General features: G+C 38.5%; 4 protein-coding genes across 4 annotated transcripts; 2 read left to right on the top strand and 2 right to left on the bottom strand.

The window, feature by feature from the left end:
* Positions 1-2,731: 2,731 nt before the first annotated feature.
* Positions 2,732-13,132, bottom strand: LOC113492876 (DNA replication licensing factor Mcm7). Its single transcript, XM_026870586.1, has 16 exons — positions 12,952-13,132; positions 12,770-12,873; positions 12,452-12,592; positions 11,808-11,935; positions 11,499-11,590; positions 10,991-11,217; positions 10,372-10,554; positions 6,282-6,466; positions 5,838-6,006; positions 5,336-5,488; positions 4,692-4,858; positions 4,218-4,384; positions 3,791-3,902; positions 3,529-3,627; positions 3,231-3,351; positions 2,732-2,926 (listed from the first exon to the last, which is right to left on the bottom strand). The coding sequence occupies exons 1-16, from the start codon at positions 12,980-12,982 to the stop codon at positions 2,846-2,848; spliced, it is 2,160 nt and encodes a 719-aa protein (XP_026726387.1). The 5' UTR covers positions 12,983-13,132; the 3' UTR covers positions 2,732-2,845.
* On the top strand, positions 6,778-8,376 carry LOC113492877 (protein ALP1-like). Its single transcript, XM_026870587.1, has 2 exons — positions 6,778-7,418; positions 7,537-8,376. The coding sequence occupies exons 1-2, from the start codon at positions 6,981-6,983 to the stop codon at positions 8,359-8,361; spliced, it is 1,263 nt and encodes a 420-aa protein (XP_026726388.1). The 5' UTR covers positions 6,778-6,980; the 3' UTR covers positions 8,362-8,376.
* On the bottom strand, positions 8,392-10,332 carry LOC113492879. The gene is made up of 2 exons (XM_026870589.1): positions 9,768-10,332; positions 8,392-9,220 (listed from the first exon to the last, which is right to left on the bottom strand). The coding sequence occupies exons 1-2, from the start codon at positions 10,227-10,229 to the stop codon at positions 8,663-8,665; spliced, it is 1,020 nt and encodes a 339-aa protein (XP_026726390.1). The 5' UTR covers positions 10,230-10,332; the 3' UTR covers positions 8,392-8,662.
* A 177-nt stretch (positions 13,133-13,309) lies between the features above and the next one.
* Positions 13,310-19,692, top strand: LOC113492873 (DNA polymerase alpha catalytic subunit). Its single transcript, XM_026870578.1, has 11 exons — positions 13,310-13,480; positions 13,558-13,755; positions 13,909-14,096; positions 14,227-14,451; positions 14,599-14,646; positions 14,725-15,309; positions 15,536-15,727; positions 16,043-16,300; positions 16,636-16,765; positions 16,847-19,288; positions 19,381-19,692. Exons 1-11 carry the CDS (start codon positions 13,462-13,464, stop codon positions 19,608-19,610), a joined length of 4,515 nt encoding a protein of 1,504 aa, XP_026726379.1. The 5' UTR covers positions 13,310-13,461; the 3' UTR covers positions 19,611-19,692.
* Positions 19,693-19,743: the final 51 nt, after the last annotated feature.

Consider the following 19,743-nt stretch of genomic DNA (forward strand, 5'->3'; position numbering starts at 1 on the left):
GTTTCCGTTATGATGCGATCTATTGATGGAATTATAGTTACGAATTATTTGAAATTAATGCGCACAATAAGTCTAGAGACCACATTAAATCTGTCGACTTTTTCGAATGCTGAAAGGTGCCTCATAGGTGAGTATTTTTATCAGTATTTTCGTGCTGATTATACAGAAAAGGGAATTAATAAACAAGCACACATAAACATTTCACCAACGACAAATTGACTCTTATTATAAATGTATTTTTTTTTTTAAATCCGTGCCTTTGCAAAATAAATCCGTGCGCAAAAATTAGCAATACAGATGCGCTGACGCAAACTGTCAAGTTAACGCGCAGGTCAAGAACGGAGTACCAACATAAAGCTATTGATTCATACGAGTTGTGACACTAAATAATCAGAATCGCATTTGGTAGTAATGGCGGTAGAGAGCGGTACCTAAGGCGCAAATATTAGTTTATATATTATCCGATCAAAGAAGAACCTCATGACAGGCCGAAATGAATCGACCAAAAAGAAATTCGTCGTCTTAAGACTCCCGCACTGACCTTATTAATCCTTATGTCGCTTCAAAGACCGAATGGATACTATTTTGAAGATATTCTATTGCGGTAGGCCATTCTAGGCTTTTCGAGAGATTGGCGAGAGTACAGAAAAAAAGTCGAAATTTTGCATAAATATCTGTAAATGGTACGTTAAACTGTACCTGTCGAGTGTTGGGTAACCGTATTTAAAGTTATTAAAAATGTGCAAAGCGGTATTATTTAAGTTTCCAATGCACGAAAACACAAATTTTTAATCCCTTTGTATACAGCGTGTCCCAAGGATTGTTTAACTTTTAATAGTTCAACCTCACCACTATGTGTATGCACCCTAAGCCCTGACTTAGCCAATACAGTATCTACTATAAACGGTGGAATACAGAAGTTTGACTCCGACTGATATTATGAATAGGTTAAATGGAAAAATGGTCGCAGTAAACACTTGTTATATTTTCCCTTGTATGACATTGGTCACACGAATTGCGAATGCATGTAAAATGTTCCTCTTCTAAATGAGCATTAACGTTTGGCGCGAGGATTGCTTTCGCAGGAAATAGAGACGGATTCCAGCAACTGGAATCGGTCACACGATAGTTATTTACAATCGAAATATGGTAACGGTCATATTAGTAGCATTTAATTTAATAAAGATGCTTGAAAACCAAGAACGAACTGTTAGCTTAACTGACCGGCGAGGTTATAAAAGAAAATATGAAAATGAATATTATTACTTGATTGCACGGACAGACGAGGGTTTGAGGTCACCACGAAAAACTAAAAAAAACTTATGGGTAACGTATTGTTTGTTATACCTGAAGGGGCGATTAGTATGGTACCTATTTAAATATCAAAACCCGACCTTTCAGAAGTGCGAAGTTATTCTTCTGAACGTAGCTCGGTAGGTAGCAGACAGACGTAACTGTCTGGAGGGCGAGCAAAGTCGACGTGCAGACGTTTGTAAACACAACATTATGAAAACTGAATGTGTGAGTAACAGCTGAATAAAATGAATCTACAAAATGGATTGCTTGAATCGTTTTAAAATTGTTGAGTTTAGCAGTTCGTGTTATTCTAACTTTAATAGACTTTGTGCTTTGTATATTTTTGAGTTTTCATGAATTTATGTTCTTTGATAAATCTTTCGTTTTATTGCGTATTTTTTTCTGATGTATCCTAATCGTAAGAATGGCTTAATTTATTTCATTTGTTTTACTGACAGGTATCCAAAATAAAATCCAGATAAAACTGTTTTTAGTATCAAGCATAATCATTCTGAGAAAACCATTTTGATGGAATAACATCTTACGAGAATGCGCAGAAAGCGGATGAAACCAAAGCGCTCAGCTGGTAATAAATAAAATGTCGCGACAATCGCATCGGGAGGGCTGAGCTTAATCGGCCTTAAAAACATAACTGCTATAAGAGAAAACCAGGGAAAACAAATTTATTACTGACTTTCTTATTGTAGCGATGTCTAACAGGAAAAGGGCAAACCGGGAAAAACAAGTTTTCCGTTTACGGAGGTAATTGCGATAAATTTGTGGTGATTGCTAACAATGTTATACTGCGGAAATTATTATAAGGTACCCTTATACCTGATCTTAGTTTATCTAGTCGATATTGTACCAATGTTTAATTTGCCGATTATGTTGACGTAAACGGATTTGTATGCCGTAGTTGTGGAGACTGGACTTGACTGGAGGGAAACCCGCTACATGGAATACTGACATCTCTGACTACTTATTCGATTTTATCGAAGATTTAAGTATCCAGTCGTGGAAACGTAAATATTTTTCTCGCCTGTCTGGTAAATGAATAGATTCAAAATAACTACCTAATTAGAAAAAAACGATTACAGTTGAGGGGTGTACTCCATTCGTCACTATCCCATAGATTTTGTTTGATTCGTATCATAGCTGTACGTCATGAGACTTATGACACATGGAATTAGTTTTTAATTAACATCCTAGCCGTTTCTCAACCCAGTTACCTGGGCAACACGATCCCTTTAAGTCAGACTGGTTGTCAGATTTTCTGTGTAAATAACAGTCATCATTAGCCATCATCGGCCTAGAACTTGCTGCGCCAAATATTATCACCCATCGATATATCAAGTGTGGTTTAACCTGTGATCGATCAACTAGTGCAGTTTTAGTTTAGCGGTTCAGTCGGTTTAGTTACAAGGAAAACACGTTATAGTCAAAATATCTTTATTATTAAAACAATCGCATCAGTCATACAGCTTACAACTAGTTTGTCAGGCACACTGGTCTTACAACTACGAGAGGTACAACACGGTGGTCGGTGGGTTTACATGAATGTGATCTTGGTCCGGACTTGATTCACCTGCCATACGTTCAGATTCTCATACTCCTCGATACAAGCGTCCACCTGTAACAACACCATTATGTGTTAATAGTTCATAAAATGGCTTAACGTCAAGAACGTGGCTCAAAAAATTGCACATCTAAGAACTAATGCAACTGTGTGTAGCATGCCAGCCCGTAGTAGTATTATAAGAGGCTCGTCGGCTGCTTTATATATTCGTTTCTTGCCGATCCTCTTATGCAAGATTCCCGCGCACCTGCCTCTAATGAATGTCAGTCTATTGGACTGTAGCAGACGGTTTTTTTAATGGGCTTCTGTTAAGTTTACATATCTCTTATACATATAAAAATACGAAAGTAAGTCTGACCTGGTCGGGTTTGAAGCCTTTGTCGACACAGCGCTCGATGACGTCAGCGATTTTGACGGTCTGGCTGGACCCGGCCAGGTCGCGCACGATGGCGAAGATGCGGTCCGTCGAGCTTATGCCCCTGTACAGAACAAGACAAATGATTTTTATAGATTATAAGTTGTTATTGATCACAGGGACAAATATATGTAAGATCTTTAAGTTAAGTTAATGAGGGAAAGGGATATTTAGAAGTCGTGTTACTTAACAACATAAGTAATATTTACGCGACTCATTTTAACCAAATCTGATAAGTTACCTCTGCACATTCTCATCTACAGGCGACAGAGACTGTTTCGACATCTCGACGAGGCGGATCGCTTCAGACACGTCTTCTTTTTCTACGACATCAGAGAGCCTTAAACAGAAGTAAAACTTTAGCACAACTTGATAGGAATTCCTAATAACTAAATACTAACTTTGTTCTAATCGTGGGCAAAACATAGGACATTTAGTTAAGACTCGAGAATTAAGTTGTTATAAGTCGGATTTTGTTTATAGTAACAGGTGTATATCTGTACCGGAGTCTGGCGAGTGCGGTGGATAGACGCAGGATGGCGAGCAGGTTTCGCGCAGATGTGAAGGTCACGTCGCGGGCGTTGCGGGCTTCACGACGAAGCTCCACGTATGAAGCTGGAAACAAGAAACAAGGAGAGTTAGTTCTCTGATAAAATTGGTAAGTTAAAGAAGGACAAATTAACCATTCTGATGAAAAATACCTATACCGTATAGCTTTGCAAAATGTTTTAAGTCAATAATAGTCTATTATAGAGTGAAAACTGAGCTGTAAATAGTATAATGTAAAAAGTATTCAGTATTTCAAATCTTATCCAAATAATACACAAATTTCAATTAATTCACACTAGTCAAGTGCATCATCAATTTGACGAGTTCCCTCTTTAAAGAAAACTCATGATTACAATCAAACGATGTGTACGGTGTACTGACAGACGATGTAGTCGGCGAGTTGCGTGGGCACGGCGGGGTGCTTCCGCTTGGTGAGCGCCACGTAGCGCCGCACCAGGCGCATGGGCAGCGCGCGCAGCTCGCTGGGGGGCTGCCGCGAGTGCTGGTGGACGTACGCTATGTGCTTCGCTAGCTCCAGGTCCTTCTCGCTGGGGACGGACACAGGAATTAAAACTTCATTGCAAATTAGACTGCACGGATAGCCGAGAGTGGTTGCGGTCACCACAACAAAGTCACTGTGCGCGTCGTGTCCATCCCCGCGTAGGACAAGCATTTCTGTGATTCACGAATCCTTGACGCAGTTTGAAGTGTTAGCAAACTCAATTGGCTGAGTGGATCATGCACATGAATCATCATATAGAAAATCTGTTTATACTACATGGCACTAAATAGCTCAAATAAATGCAAACTGTTTTAAAAAAAACAGTAATCCGTAGTAATCAGTAGTTATATTACCGGTTAGGCTTGTCCTGTATGAGCCACAGCAGGTCAAATCGCGAGAGCAGCGCGGCGGGCAGCTGTATGTTCTGCTCGATGGTGCGCTTGGGGTTGTAGCGGCCGTACGCAGGGTTGGCGGCCGCCAGGATCGACACGCGCGCGTTCAGGCATGTCATTATACCAGCCTGCAAAATATTCAGGTGATAATTCTCGACAAGAACAATGTAGACAAGTATCAACATGTATTCTTGTAATTTATTGTCCTAATCTTGAGCAAAGGACTATTCAGTAACATGTAATGGGTAAATGAAATATTAAAGTGATTACATCTATCCTATTTGCAGAAAAAAATATTTCAGTTTATGAAGAATGAAAAAGTAGATACTGAGCTGACTAGTTTCTCCTCTATTCCAAATACACAAATGCTTATCAACCATTCAAAACAAAAAATAGCCTGAAACATTTAATTACTAAGTTGAAGAGGACAAATCAATTAAATCACTACACTGTCTGAACTGACTCTACTGATATATTATAAAAAAAACTCCATATTTAGGTCCAAAATTCCAAAATTGTAGAGACAGGTCAGCATATAACAGTAGGAAGGTAGCCTTATTACATGCCTCCTGTAGTAAGTTATGCAATATTTATTGATGACTGACCTTTGCAATACTAATGGTCTGCTGCTCCATGACCTCGTGTATGGCAGTGCGGTCGTTCTCGGCCATCTTGTCGAACTCGTCGATGCAGCAGACGCCCTGGTCCGCCAGCACCAGCGCGCCGCCTTCTAACATCATCTCACCGGTGAATGGGTCCTAGAAACAAGGTTGTGTTTAATGATCTGGTTTTATACTATTTAAATTTATAGCTACTCTTGAAATCCCTTTTGACTGGAAGTCACCTACTGATACGAAAACATTTTCAGCTAATGTTTTAGGCCGAAAATGTCAATCTTTTCATCATTGTATAATAAAATTTGCTTGTGAGCTTATGTTTCCTAATCATACCTCACAAGAGTAAATCAGAATTATTTATGTGGCAAAATGTTTATGAACACATTAAATTAGATGTTGAATACAAGTTTGTGAGTTACATTAACCTATAGTTATGTTAGCCTCACGATACATGACGACCTATTTTAGCTTATAGTACACAATGTTTAACCTTCATGACAGCAGCCGTAAGTCCGACTCCGGAAGACCCGCGGCCGGTCGTGTACTGCGAGCGCGGCGCGAGGCGGTCGATGTAGTTGAGCAGCTGCGACTTGGCCACACCCGGGTCGCCCATCAGACATATGTTGATGTTGCCACGAATCTTCATGCCGTTTGGACGTCTGCGCAGATACATGCAATTAATGGTCACTTATTCATGTTTCAATGTGGTAAAAGTTACACCTATCGTTGAAAACTAAGATGTTTGAAAGATTTTCTGACGTTTCCAATTGAAACCACGACAAGATTGTTACCTCTTGATCTTAATTTTTGACTGTACCTGCAGTACTTTTTTTCTACTTTACACATAGAAAACAATACATAATTTAATTATAACTTTGTTGTATATATTATGTTTTACAGAAATTTCTACAAGCAACATGCAGTAAGATCTTACTTGTCGACCCCGCCGACGAGCAGTAGTAAGAGTGCCTTCTTGACGTCCTCGTGGCCGTAAATCTCAGGCGCGAGGCTGCGCGCCATGCGGGAGTACAGGTCCTCGTCAGCCAACTCTGAGAGTTCCTCTTCTGTCAAAGCTTCTGTCAACTCATTTTCGTCAGCTTGGTTCAAGCAGTTGACTGACTGTGAAAGTGATTAAAGGTTAGTAGAATAAAAGTTAAAAAATCTATAGAAATAGAGCAAGATTATCAGAATACGTGATCTTCGCGTTAAACGAGCATTTGTGTGTTCAACGAGTGCTTGTTCTGAGTAGGGTTTTTGTGAATGTGACTTGAGTGTTTGTGAAACCTCCTGTGACACAAGGTCTAAATTTTTTATTCGGGAATCATTTGTATAAAAAAGAGGAATTATTTTATAAAAAATCTTTGTTTACTAACTAGAAGTTCAGTAATCGTTCGCAATAACATAAAATTCACATAAAGTTAAGGAGTCTACACACCAAACCCGCCGACCCGCCGACACAGCCCGGCGGCTTGGTGTCGGCGACCCAAACCCGCCAACCCGCCAACATGTGTCATGGGGCTGTGTCGGTGAGTTAGTCGGCGGCAAGAAATCAGTACAACTTTTTTAGTTAGTGATTGCAGTGTGTACGAACGTGACGTGTTGTTTTTCTCGAATATTGCAGCCTACAATAAACATGGATACTGATGCTGATCTAATAATAGCAGCATGTGGAATAATTTTAGCTGGGTCCCTGAAGAGAAAACGACAGTGTTGGGTTAGACCAAGCTTAATGAGTCGCAGTCGTTACAGTAACAGTGATAGAATAAAAGATTTAAGAACAGACGATTTGATTGTAAAAAGACCCTTACATTTTAAGACATTTATGTCGTTAACGTTTACCGACTTTGAATATTTACTAAGCATTGTTGGACCCACAATAGTTAAAAAAAATACAAATTACAGAAGTGCAATTTCACCAACGGACAGATTATCATTAACATTAAAATACCTGACTACGGGAGATTCATTCAACAGTCTTTGTGACACCTTTAAAGTATCTCCTCAACTTATTTCCTACATTATTCCAGAAGTGTGCCAAGCTATCGTAGATGGACTTTCGGATTATGTGAAGGTATGTACATATATGGGCGTTTAACTTTCTTTAATCTTCCAGAAAAACTATGTTCCGAAAAATTACTATATAAGTAGGCAAATGGCTATCCTATCACCGAGCACATTTCCGATTTCAGATTCCACGAACATCAAACGAATGGACAAAAGTTGCAGATGGATATCTGAGTAGATGGAATGTACCTAATTGTGTTGGATCTATGGATGGAAAGCACATTAGAATTGAATGTCCAGCACGAAGTGGAAGCGATTATTTTAATTATAAAATGTATTTCAGTATTGTACTGTTTGCATTAGTGGATGCAGATTATAAGTTTTTATACGCTAATGTGGGGTGCCAGGGTCGCATTTCCGATGGTGGTGTATTTGCTAACTCTTCATTATGCAGAATGTTATATAATAATGATTTAAATTTGCCAGATAAAAAACCTCTACCTGGAAGAATTATGCCAGTACCCTATTTTTTTTTGGGCGACGATGCGTTTCCTTTACAAACCAATATTTTAAAACCTTATGATGGTAATCATGCGAAAGGGTCTCCCAAGAGAGTGTACAACTATCGCATGTGTCGAGGTCGAAGAGTAGTTGAAAACGTATTTGGACAGTTAACAAAACAATTTAAGATATTTAACAAACCCATCCAGCTAAATCCACAAAAAGTTACTATTGTAACATTGGCATGTATTCATTTGTTCAATTATGTAAAACGACATGGTATAATACAACAAAATGAATATGATACTGAAAATAGTAGGGGAGAAATCAATCCAGGAGATTGGCGCAGGGAACCACGTGAAAATAATTTGTTTGCTGACTTGCCTAGACAAGACAATACACATTCCCTTGAGGTTACAAGGACACAATCTCCTGAGGTTATAAGGACAGAATTGGTTCAATATTTTCTTTCCGATGTCGGGAGATTACCATGGCAGAATGATCAATGACTAACTCGTAAGTTTTAATGAAACTCATACTTGTATTAGTACTTTTATTTTTATTATAATTTGTATTAAAAACTTCGTAAATCACTTGTTTTTGTTCATTTATAAGTGGTTTTATTTACCGAGTTATTCTATAAATCCCCACCGTGAAATCCCCACTGACGTTTTTATGCATTTTGAGTATACTATGACGATTCTATGATAACAACATTAAGACGAAATACTTGTGCCTACATAACGTTATCTCGCATCAGGTGATAGGGTTATTCTCAGAGTGCATACGGTGGGGATTTGTGGAATAAACCTATTTATCTGACTCAATAGATGATAATATGTTCTCAATATCACCACTCTCTTGAAGCGACACACGTAACGAAGGTTCAATTGAAGATGTTGAAGGTTCACCAAGAGGCGGTGAAACAGGGTTTGTTACGGCAGAGTTGGATGATGAGTAGTAGGAATTTACATCACATTGATCCATTGTATAATATCCTGGATGACTATGGGAAGTAGAAGGTCTTGGCGAAGCTTCGAACATGTCTGAACGATATCCAGTTTCGGTTTCAAAAAAGATATTGTTAATCCGATGTTTTATTATTGCCTTTGTTGTTTTATCAAATTTTCTAAGTTGTGTCGCAATATATTCGCCAAACAAATCGTCCTCATCTTTTATTTTTTGATTTGTCCGTTGACTGACTGTTCTCATTAAATTTAATGCTTCCGACACCATCTCATTACTTGGATTAGGTTTATAACGTTTATTCGCTTGGGGAATGATGTTTGACGTTTGAGGTGAATCGTTTTCCCCATGTTGAGCATCATTGTCCGCATGTTGGGCATTATTGTCAGTTGCTGTTATCTCCTGAAATAATATTTTATTTGAATCACCAACAGTTTACTTATGAAATGTATTATACACTAGCTTTTACCCGCGAGTAGGTACACCGCACGGAATATATGAAAAAAAAGACAATGGTCATAAATCATACCTAATACTAATTGTTTTAGAAATATTATTATTAATTATTATTTACATTGATAATTATTATCCTATTATCCTAACAACCTAAAAAGAAAAAAAATGAAAATGGTACGGAATCTCTCGGTTTATAATAGAAATTCGGCGAAATCAAAAGCTTGTTGAGAAAAGAGTTGTTAGTTTTTAAAAAATACATTTGCAATGACTTTTATATCTGTGCACATGCCATTCCAAGAAATAATTTGTTTAGAAATATTTCGGTGCAATAACAATAGCGGCAGCGCAACAACAAAGGCAGATAAAATAAGTACCTATGTCTTTATTTACCGCGCGCCTCTCTTCACTCGGGCCAAGCTTACATATTATTCTTGTGTGCTCTAATAATTAGGTTAGAAATAAAATAATACAACATCACTGAAATGTTACATACCGTATCGATTGTTCCAGTAGGTTTATTTTTATTGAGCAAGAAATTCAAAGATTTAAAGGCAAACCACTTGCTCTCATGAACAGAATCTGCGCTGGTTCCAGACTTTTTTGATTCAATCGTCTTTTTTCTTTCTCTATAATATTGGCTCGTCAAATTTTTTATCTTCCGTTCTATTTCTGTGACATTTGTATTTAATTCGTTTGCCATCTCATTTAGTGCATCAAAACGTTTAGGTCTACATTTGTGATCCAAGTGTTTTGGATTCCATAATAATTCCTTTATATGATACAAATTTATTAACTTTAGAGTGGTTTCTTCGTCCCATTCCATTATTGCAGAAAATCGCAAAAAAAACACAAGCACGTCACTATCGCTGGAGTGTCGGCGGGCAACTGAGCGTGCGCGTACGCAAGTCGCCGGCCATGCCGCCGACTTGCACGCGCGGGTACGAGTCGCCGACATGATTCTTGAAGCAAAGTCGCCGACACCAAGCCGCCGGGCTGTGTCGGCGGGTCGGCGGGTTTGGTGTGTAGACTCCTTTAGACATACAACACTGGAACAGCAATCTACAAGCCAATACAAGCCAGCATAATGATCTACTTACGTGAGCCTCCAAATATGTGTCGGACAGCAGTCCCTGCGTGAGCTGGCGGAAGCCGACAGACAGCAGCGGCAGGAACACGCCGCCCACCGCCACGTGGTCGCCCGGCTGAGCCCGCCGCGTCGTCTCGCCGCGGCAGTACACCGACAGCTGCCGCGGAATGTGACCCACCGGGACTTGGTCTGACTGATAATTTATACATTTATTAGATATAAATTTGGGTTTCTGCACACAAAATTAACATCATGTGTAATGTGCATAGAACAAGTACAATAGAACATCCTGTATACTACGTTATGTGCCACTTACGCTCCATGGTTCAGAAGAAATAGTCAGATACGCTATCGTAACGTGGAAAACCTTCCACTCTGAAATAGAGAGGTTTAAAGACACATACGCAAGTAAGCCCTCTGTTCATCAAAAAATACTTGTAATAGAACTCCATAAACCTTCAGTGTCAGCAGACTAAAAAGGAAGGATGTCTTCTAAAAAGATACTGGCCAACAACAAGGTACTGGCCTCTTCACTTTACTTGCCATGGATACTCACAAAAAAGGATATACATGTATACGTCTATATAGAGGTAAATTTTTTTAACCATGTAGTAAAATCATGCACTCACATGCTCCTGTATTTTGAGCTCCTGGAACTTCTGGAAGCGCGAGCCCCGGGTCTGCAGCAGCAGCTGGCCGGCCGTCTTGTTGAGGCGGCAGGCGTCGGCGGCGCAGGCGGCGGGCGGCGTGAAGTGCAGCGCGCGCACGGGCTGGTAGGTCTCCGCGCCGCACGCGCCGCACGAGTACGTGGCCACCGCCAGCAGCGGCTTCACGTCCGTGCAGCGGGTCACTATGCCTGCACCAAACAGCTTGATGAGCTTCCTCTATATCACAAATTCCCAATGCCTTTCGTAGTAGGCATGCAGTAGCAAAACTAGTTTCAAATTAAAGCATTTTTTCACTTGTAGTAAGAGAAGCTTTGGAAGCATATTGTTGTTATTTCTATCAGTTAATATGTACAATAGTGCACAAGGAGCACCTTATTTATGACCAACAAATAGTTGAAGGCTTCTTCTATCTCATACTAACAAAAACTGCAATAAAACCATTATGCAGCTATCAATGGGTTTTTCTCACCTCTTATTGTTACCAGTTTGCCAATGTGTTCAGCCTTCACCTCACGTATAGGTAAAGACTTGGAAGAAGATAGGTCCTTGAAGTACACCTCACTGCAAATAATAAAAAAATATGACATTTTTATTGTAGTTAAGAATAAACATTACTTTCATTATGACAGCAACCAATGTAAATAAGTATATTAACTATCAAGTTAAATACTAAGCTGCTTGCAAGATCTTCAATATAACTTGAAATGACATATTCCAATGTATCTACTGTATCTAGATAAGATCAGATGTTGTTATTGTCTCATAGAACTGTACTCACAATCTCCTGATCAGTTCTGGTGGGTATCTGTTGCGGGGGTCTCGCATCTCTCCGGGGATCCTGTGGTTCCTCGCCTCCAGCATGATTCTGTGCTCTATGTATACATCTAGTGCATCTTTGGCCACCGCCTATGTGACAATAGGGAAGTGATAAACAAATATGTGAATATTATAAAATATGTAACTTCAGAAAAGTATTTAAACTATAAATTTAAAGTCAGAAATAAACAATAGTTTGCACATTGAGGATTAAAGGATTTTAATTCAAGTCAACATATCTACTACAGCTTATTGAAATGAAACTACTTTTACGGATTTTATCGCGGTTTAATTTTAGATTTTACGGGCACGGGCAGACGTCTGCCCGTGACCATGATACCTGCAAAGGTTTCGAAACGTCGGGAACTAAAATCTAAAATTAAACCGCGATAAAATCCGTAAAAGTAGTTTCATTTCAATGTCTAACATTCGCGTAAACCTAAGAAACCATTATACTACAGCTTAGTTTTAAAACTATGTAAAAAGTAATTTACCTAGAACAAATTACTTTTTAAATGGTTTTAAATATATCTTTATATGTTTTAATTATATACTACATTTCAGTATTGTAACATCTAAGGTGACAATTCCAATGTAAGTCAATACCTCTCTATGTTTATAGTCCGGCAGCATTTCATAGACAACATCGGACACCATGTTAGTGTACCGCCTTGTGTTCTGCCGCACGGCCTCTGCCAGCTCTTCATTGGTCTCATGTAAGTCATCCAACTCCACAACAAACGCAGTCTGCAAGACAAATCCTCTTAATGAGAATTGATACGACAGATAAGTATGTTAAACTTTTAATTCATGATATACAACAGTGAAAACATACAACAAGAGAAGTACGAACGCTCTAAACATAGCAACTAAAGCAAGAAAATGGTAGGGAGCACTAACGAAAAAAAGACAATTTGGACGTACCTGCTCCCTATGTGCAACCCTCGTTAACTGCTCAGAGTATTTGAAGTTCTTGTTTCCCTCATCATCAGATTGACAAAAATCCACGAAAAAGTTTTTGAAAGTTTCTGCAATACGAAAATAGTTATGAAGTAAAATGTTAGGTTAAGTTATAAATATATAAGCGTTTGTAAGGAAATAAATACCTTTATCGGCCGTATAATCACGCATAGCCATTTTGAAAAGTAGAATTAGTTATTTATATTAGGTAGAAAACAGGAAACTTAATTGAATGTACACAACAAAAACACGACGACATTCACCGCCACCGCCAATTTGTTTGACAATATAAAATTTTGGCGCGAATCGGTCGAGATCTCAACATGAACCAACCGTCAAGAGATATGGCTGCGTTCATCAGACGGAACATTGTAACCCACTACAACTTTGTAACAAAGCGGTTATGAAATATAATTAATTCAAAAATAATTCCGTCACAACATCTTTGATCATTTAATTCTGTTTTCCTTTCGCTCCAAATTAGACTCATTTTAATTACCCGACAGTAAAATATATTCCTTGAACATTGTCTATGTTCGAACTGTTTTCCCGCCAGTGTAAACGTCAATCAAAACTCGTAAGTGTTGTTGAGTTTCGCAGACTTTTTGAAGAAGATACATTATATTATTTAAATGCTGTAGTAAAACTATTCTTTAATGATGGCAGACTCCTTAGGTAAGTAAATGTTATTGCATAATTGCTAAATATGAAACTAATTGAATGTCGAACGGTATAAATAACCTTTGTTTTAGCTGGACAACGAGCCAAGAGGCAAAAGATTGACAAGCACGGTCGTTTATCGGCTTTCGAGAGACTGAAGCAACTGAAAGGCAAAGGAGTTAAGAATAAATATGATGTGGACGAAATGGAGAATGTTTACGATACGGTGGACGAGAGGGAATACACTGAACGTGTGATGCAACGACAAGAAGATGACTGGATCGAAGACGGTAAGTTTACTAAATAATGGACTGGTTTATCAGTTACTGAAAAGGCTAAATAGATACAGAAAAGGAACTCATGTTTTGTGCACAATCAGAATATTTTGCCTAATACTGTGCAATATATTTGACATTTTCTTATTTCAAATTCACTCTAAACAGACGGTACTGGCTATGTGGAAGATGGCCGTGAGATATTTGATGATGATGAAATTGAAGACACTTATGTGGCATCAAATAACAAGGAGTCTGGTAGAGGTCAGAAGAGGAAAGCCAGGGTTGCACCACCTGCTTCAGCTAAAGGAAATATTAGGAACCTTCTTGGTTCAATGCCCACCAAGAAGAAAGAGGTATAAGAACTTTTTATTTACTGTAATTTACTTAAAAGTGTCTGTCCACAAACACGTGAAATACTTGGTAAACGGTAAAATTGCCACCTGAAAATTTTATATATAAGATAAATACTGTGTTCTCTTTTAGGATATCAAAATATCAGAAGACAACATACTATCAGACATTATGTCTGACTTAGATGGCAATGTATCAGCCCCTGTGAAGCCAAAGCCAGTACCTACTAAGGCTAACATAGTGGAGTCTAGCAAGAGAGATGCACAGAACTACTTCAAGAGTCTCTCCTCAGCTGCTAAGAAACCCAGCACATCAGCTATGCTGGTGAAGGAACAGCCAGCTGAACCAAAAGATAATGTGAGTTAATTTTATGTATTCATTATTATTCTTATTTAATGAACAGCAGTAGATTTTGTTGTGTAGTCTGACTATTTTAAATCAGTTTTTTGTTGACTATCATTAAATAGTGACTAGTAATTTATATATTTGTGTATGTTTTTTCAGAAAGAGAATCTTATTTCTTCAGATAAATCAGTTTTAAAGACAGAACCGGTAAGTCAGTCATCTGAATTAATTATACAAATTGAGGTACTTCAGGAAATAAAACTACTTTGTATGTATTATTTTCAGGTGCAGAAAAGTGAATCACCAAAGCCAACTAAACCAACACTAAAGAAACCTGAATGGAAAATAGACAGAGAAATAAAACAGGAAGTGGAAGATTCAGCCACACAAAACATTGAGGAATTCACAGACACTCAGGACATCAACTTTGATGATGACTTCAGTAATGATGCAGCACCAGCTCCACAAGCAGTTGAAGTGAAAAGTGAGATCCTGCCCAGTACTGGAGAAACCATCACAGACGTAGCTGAAGAGTTTCTCAATGAAGACTTTGAGATATTTGCAGTTAAAAAGGAGTCTCCCAAAGAGCTCAAACCCTTGACAAGTACCTGGTCAGAACAAATGGGAGAGAACCAAGCAGTAGCCACTGTGTCCTTGGATCAGTTACCCCTGCAAACCAAGGAAAATGGAGATAAGTACTTGAAGTTCTACTGGCTTGATGCCTGGGAAGACCGGTTTGTGAAGCCAGGAGTTGTGTACCTGTTCGGTAAGGTGTATGTCAACCCCTCAAATAAGAAGGAGGGCAGTGCATCCTGTTGCCTTGTTGTCAAGAATGTCAATAGACAACTGTTTCTTTTGCCAAGAGAATATGTAAGTTCGACATTAATTTTTTTAGTGATCAACACCTCCTTTGGAATCTAATTTGGTCTTTGGCTAAACCTCTTGTTTTTTAACCTGAGTATAGAATAGAAATTTTCTTCCTTAAATATTATCCTTAAAATAATTTAATCAGTTTATTTTCTATACTATATTATGATTTAAGAAATGGTACCATGAAGGTCAAAACATTAATCTATATGTATTTATGTAAATATAGAAACTGGATCCAGTGACACTAGATCCTACTGATGAGGAAGTGGGCATGATGGATATGTATGAAGAATTCAACAAGTCAGTGGCGAGTGAGCTCGGCCTCAAGGAGTTCAAGTCAAGGAAGGTCACCAAGAACTACAGCTTCAACCTGCCAGATATACCGGCGCAGTCTGACTATCTAGAAGTTAGATATGCTGTAAGTCTGTTCATTTATTACCTTTTTGGTCACTTCTTTGTCTATATAAGCCTTAATTTTTTACATAAAATTATGTATCTTAATTATTTAAATGGGACTTGTTGAAGCAACTCTTGAGCATTCATATTCACACTGTTATTTTATATGTGAAAGTAGGTGTGTTCATTTGTTACCTTTTTATGCTCAAAAAGCAGAACCAATCTTGATGGAATTTGATATGGGAGTAGACTTACAACTTGGCATTTTTTCAAACAATGCTCGTAAGAACTCTTATTAATAAATATTTTAAGTCCATCTTAATTCATGTATTCACAGGCCACTTTCCCTCCACCGCCAAAGGACAAGAAGTATTTAACATTTTCCCATATATTTGGTACTACCACGTCATCGTTAGAGACCTTTCTCCTTGAGCGGAAGATCAAAGGTCCATGCTGGCTGGAGATCAAGCACCCGGAGCAAGTGCAGGCCAAAGTGTCGTGGTGCAAGCTGGAGGCGGCCTGCGACCGGATAGAGCATATCACCGTCATCAGAGACGGCGCTGATTTGGAACCACCCCCTATTGTTGTTGCTACTGTAAGTATCTTTTATTATTGTTGTGTTATATTGTAATGCAAGGTTGCTTCCTAATTTGTGCGTTCTTTAATCCAACCGTAGACATTGACTATATGTAAATTATTGCGTAGAAACCCAGGCTGCGACGAAGCAACACATTAATGAGTCAACACCCTTAATATTCACATTAAATGTTGGCAATATTATAAGGTTAACAAGCCTAACTTCTGATGAATGCCTTTTCTTTAATAAATCATAATCCATGGCATTCTAACATAAATAATGACTTGAAAGAGACTTTTTATTTTAATTTCAACAAAGTCTTCTTTTTATAATAAAATAACTATTATTTTTAGATCAACATGCGAACCGCGATGGATCCCAAAACAAGGAAGACCAAGATATTGATGCTGAGCTGTTTGTCACACACTAACTTCCCCATACATAAGCCACCGCCAAACCCACCATTTCAACAACATTTCTGTGGTATGTTTATCTTGATAACGAATATTTACGACGTAACTAATATTCAAACTACTTAATGTTATACTATTTCCTCTTTTTCAGTAATGACAAAATGCAATGAAATCTGGCCACTGGACTTGAAACAATCCTTACCCCAGTATAAGGCGACTAAATTAACTAAATGTGATACAGAAAGAGAATTACTTAACTTCTTCATGGTTCAATTTTGGAAAATGGACCCTGACTTGGTAGTGGGCCATGATTTGCAAGGGTTCCAGCAAGATCTACTGATCGGCAACATACTCGACCTCCACATACCTAACTGGTCTAGACTAGGGAGACTAAAGAGAGCTGTCGCACCTCAGAAGAAATTCGCAGCAAAGGACGCTTTCTTAGGACGCTTAGTATGCGATATCAAAATATCTGCAATGGAATTGATCCGAGCCAGGAGTTTTGACCTTGACACGTTGTGTGTAAATGTACTGAAGATGAAGGAAGGTGAACGAATGGAAGTTGCTCTTGAAGATATACCCCGATATTATGAGAACAGTCGAGACCTATTCCAACTCGTCTCACTTAGCATGCAAGATGCTTCTTACATACTCAAAATGATGTGCGAATTGAATGTTATACCATTAGCTTTGCAGATTACTCAAATCGCAGGAAATATTATGTCTCGAACGTTACTTGGTGGTAGATCTGAGCGAAACGAGTTTTTATTACTTCATGCGTTTACCGAGAAAAACTACATTGTACCTGACAAGGTTTATGGAAAGAAAACTGTTGCTGATGACGATAACGACGAAGAAGAAGGTACCAACAATGTCACTAAGAAACAAGGAAAGAAAAAGGCTGCCTACTCTGGAGGACTGGTCTTAGATCCTAAAAAAGGATTTTATGACAAATTAATACTCCTCATGGACTTCAACTCCTTGTATCCTAGCATAATTCAAGAATATAACATTTGCTTTACTACGATTAAACGGAAAGCCGCAGTACCGTCTGACGACGACGTAGCCAATCTTATCTTGCCACCTGCAAACACCGACCTTGGAGTTCTTCCAACACAAATCCGTAAACTTGTGGAAAGTAGACGAGAAGTCAAGAAACTGATGAAGACACCAGATTTATCACCTGAACAGTACATGCAGTACAACATACGGCAAATGGGTTTGAAGCTCACCGCCAATTCTATGTATGGATGTCTTGGATTTACACACTCAAGATTCTACGCCAAACCTCTAGCCGCTCTAGTTACTATGAAAGGAAGAGAAATTCTAATGGATACCAAAGAAATAGTACAGAAGTCTAATTACGACGTAGTGTACGGAGATACCGACAGCTTGATGATAAACACGAATTGTTTAGATTATGACAATGTTTTCAAAATAGGTGTAGATCTCAAAAAAGAAATCAATAAAAAATACAAACAGATAGAGCTCGATATTGATGGAGTATTTAGGTATTTGTTACTTTTGAAGAAAAAGAAATATGCTGCTGTATTAGTGAGTAAAAACAAGAATGGTGAGTTTGTATTTACTCAAGAACATAAGGGTTTGGATATCGTTCGTCGTGACTGGTCGCAACTCGCAGCTGAAGCAGGCAAATTTATTTTAAGTCAAATACTTTCTGAACAATCTGCAGATGAAAGACTTGAGAGTATACAATCGCATCTTAACAAACTCAAAGATGATTTAATGAATGGCAAAATGCCACTTTCTATGTTAACTATAACAAAACAATTGACAAAGAACCCAAATGAATATGCTGACAAAAACGTCCAACCTCATGTACAAGTAGCTCTGAGACTGAACAGTAAGAACAGCAGGAGGTTCAAGAAAGGAGATGTAGTGCCTTACATTATCTGCGAAGACGGCACCGCCAATTCCGCGACGCAAAGAGCATACCATATAGAGGAATTGAAGAACTTGGAACATCTTAAAGTCGACTTTAAATATTATTTGGCACATCAATTACATCCGGTGATATCTAGAATATGTGAACCTATCGAAGGCATGGACCCTGCGCGCGTAGCGGACTGTCTTGGTTTAGACCCATCAGGATATAGGCAAATAATAAGGAGAGAAGCCTCCAACACAGATACATATGAAGTAGAAAACGAACAAGAGAAATACAGGCATTGTAAAGAGTTTGTGTTTATGTGCGTAAACGAAAATTGCAAAACTGAAAACAAAATACGGGAGACAGTTGTTAAATTAGACAAGGAGAGTGTAACATTTTTAGATAAATGTCAAAATGATAAGTGTAATTTGAGGCCAGTGGACTACTTGGCGAGTATTCAGAACCAGTTGAGCCTGCAAGTGCGGCAGTACCACGCGCAGTATTACGCGGGCTGGCTGTCGTGTGAGGACCCCGCGTGCGGCCACCGCAGCGCGCGCTTGCCGCAGACCTTCGCCGGCGGCTACCCGCTCTGCAGGCTGTGTGAGAAAGGAGTCATGTTCAGAGAATACACAGAGAAGGATCTGTACCTCCAGATCAACTTCTTTATGTTTTTATTTGATCTCGCCAAACATACCAACGCAAGTAAGTATAATATGTATTATTAAAATCGTCATTATAAATAAATACCTAATCACTGAAATATTTCAAACTTATCTTTTATATTTTTGTTTCAGAAACACGTATATCGCCTCAGGTAACGACTGCTTTTCAACAGCTGAAAGAAATGGTTGTAGAAGACTGGCTGGCACAGTCTGCATACTCAGTTATAAACCTATCGAAACTATTCCGATTCTTCACTTTAGACTCGAAAGCTGGTAGCAAAGTGAAGTCTGAGCCTATTGAGATCGACATTTTACCTGAGACTGAGCAAATAGATGCACTGTTAGAAATGGGTGTCTATTAAACCTTATTTATAATGTTTTATTTTATGATTAGAATCATGTTGTAACTAAACTGTATATATTAAAATATTCTTCTATTACAAAGGTTTTGTTTTTTACTTTATACGAATGCTCAGTTGCTCATTGATTCCATGT

Source organism: Trichoplusia ni, chromosome 4 (genome assembly GCF_003590095.1).
Source record: "Trichoplusia ni isolate ovarian cell line Hi5 chromosome 4, tn1, whole genome shotgun sequence".
In the NCBI taxonomy this organism is placed as follows: Eukaryota; Metazoa; Arthropoda; class Insecta; order Lepidoptera; family Noctuidae; genus Trichoplusia; species Trichoplusia ni.

What these genes read in the sequence shown, in the direction of transcription:
- LOC113492877 (XM_026870587.1), top strand. Translation starts at nt 6,981, where the DNA reads ATGGATACTGATGCTGATCTAATAATAGCAGCATGTGGAATAATTTTA. An exon ending in GACTTTCGGATTATGTGAAG is followed by an intron (nt 7,419 to 7,536) that starts GTATGTACATAT and finishes TTCCGATTTCAG; the next exon opens with ATTCCACGAACATCAAACGA.
- LOC113492879 (XM_026870589.1), bottom strand. Translation starts at nt 10,229, where the DNA reads ATGTCGGCGACTCGTACCCGCGCGTGCAAGTCGGCGGCATGGCCGGCG. An exon ending in CTACTGGAACAATCGATACG is followed by an intron (nt 9,221 to 9,767) that starts GTATGTAACATT and finishes ATATTATTTCAG; the next exon opens with GAGATAACAGCAACTGACAA.
- LOC113492876 (XM_026870586.1), bottom strand. Translation starts at nt 12,982, where the DNA reads ATGGCTATGCGTGATTATACGGCCGATAAAG. An exon ending in ACTCGCCGACTACATCGTCT is followed by an intron (nt 3,903 to 4,217) that starts GTCAGTACACCG and finishes TCTTGTTTCCAG; the next exon opens with CTTCATACGTGGAGCTTCGT. An exon ending in GTAGATGAGAATGTGCAGAG is followed by an intron (nt 3,352 to 3,528) that starts GTAACTTATCAG and finishes TGTTCTGTACAG; the next exon opens with GGGCATAAGCTCGACGGACC.
- LOC113492873 (XM_026870578.1), top strand. An exon ending in TGCCCACCAAGAAGAAAGAG is followed by an intron (nt 14,097 to 14,226) that starts GTATAAGAACTT and finishes GTTCTCTTTTAG; the next exon opens with GATATCAAAATATCAGAAGA. An exon ending in CAGCTGAACCAAAAGATAAT is followed by an intron (nt 14,452 to 14,598) that starts GTGAGTTAATTT and finishes ATGTTTTTTCAG; the next exon opens with AAAGAGAATCTTATTTCTTC.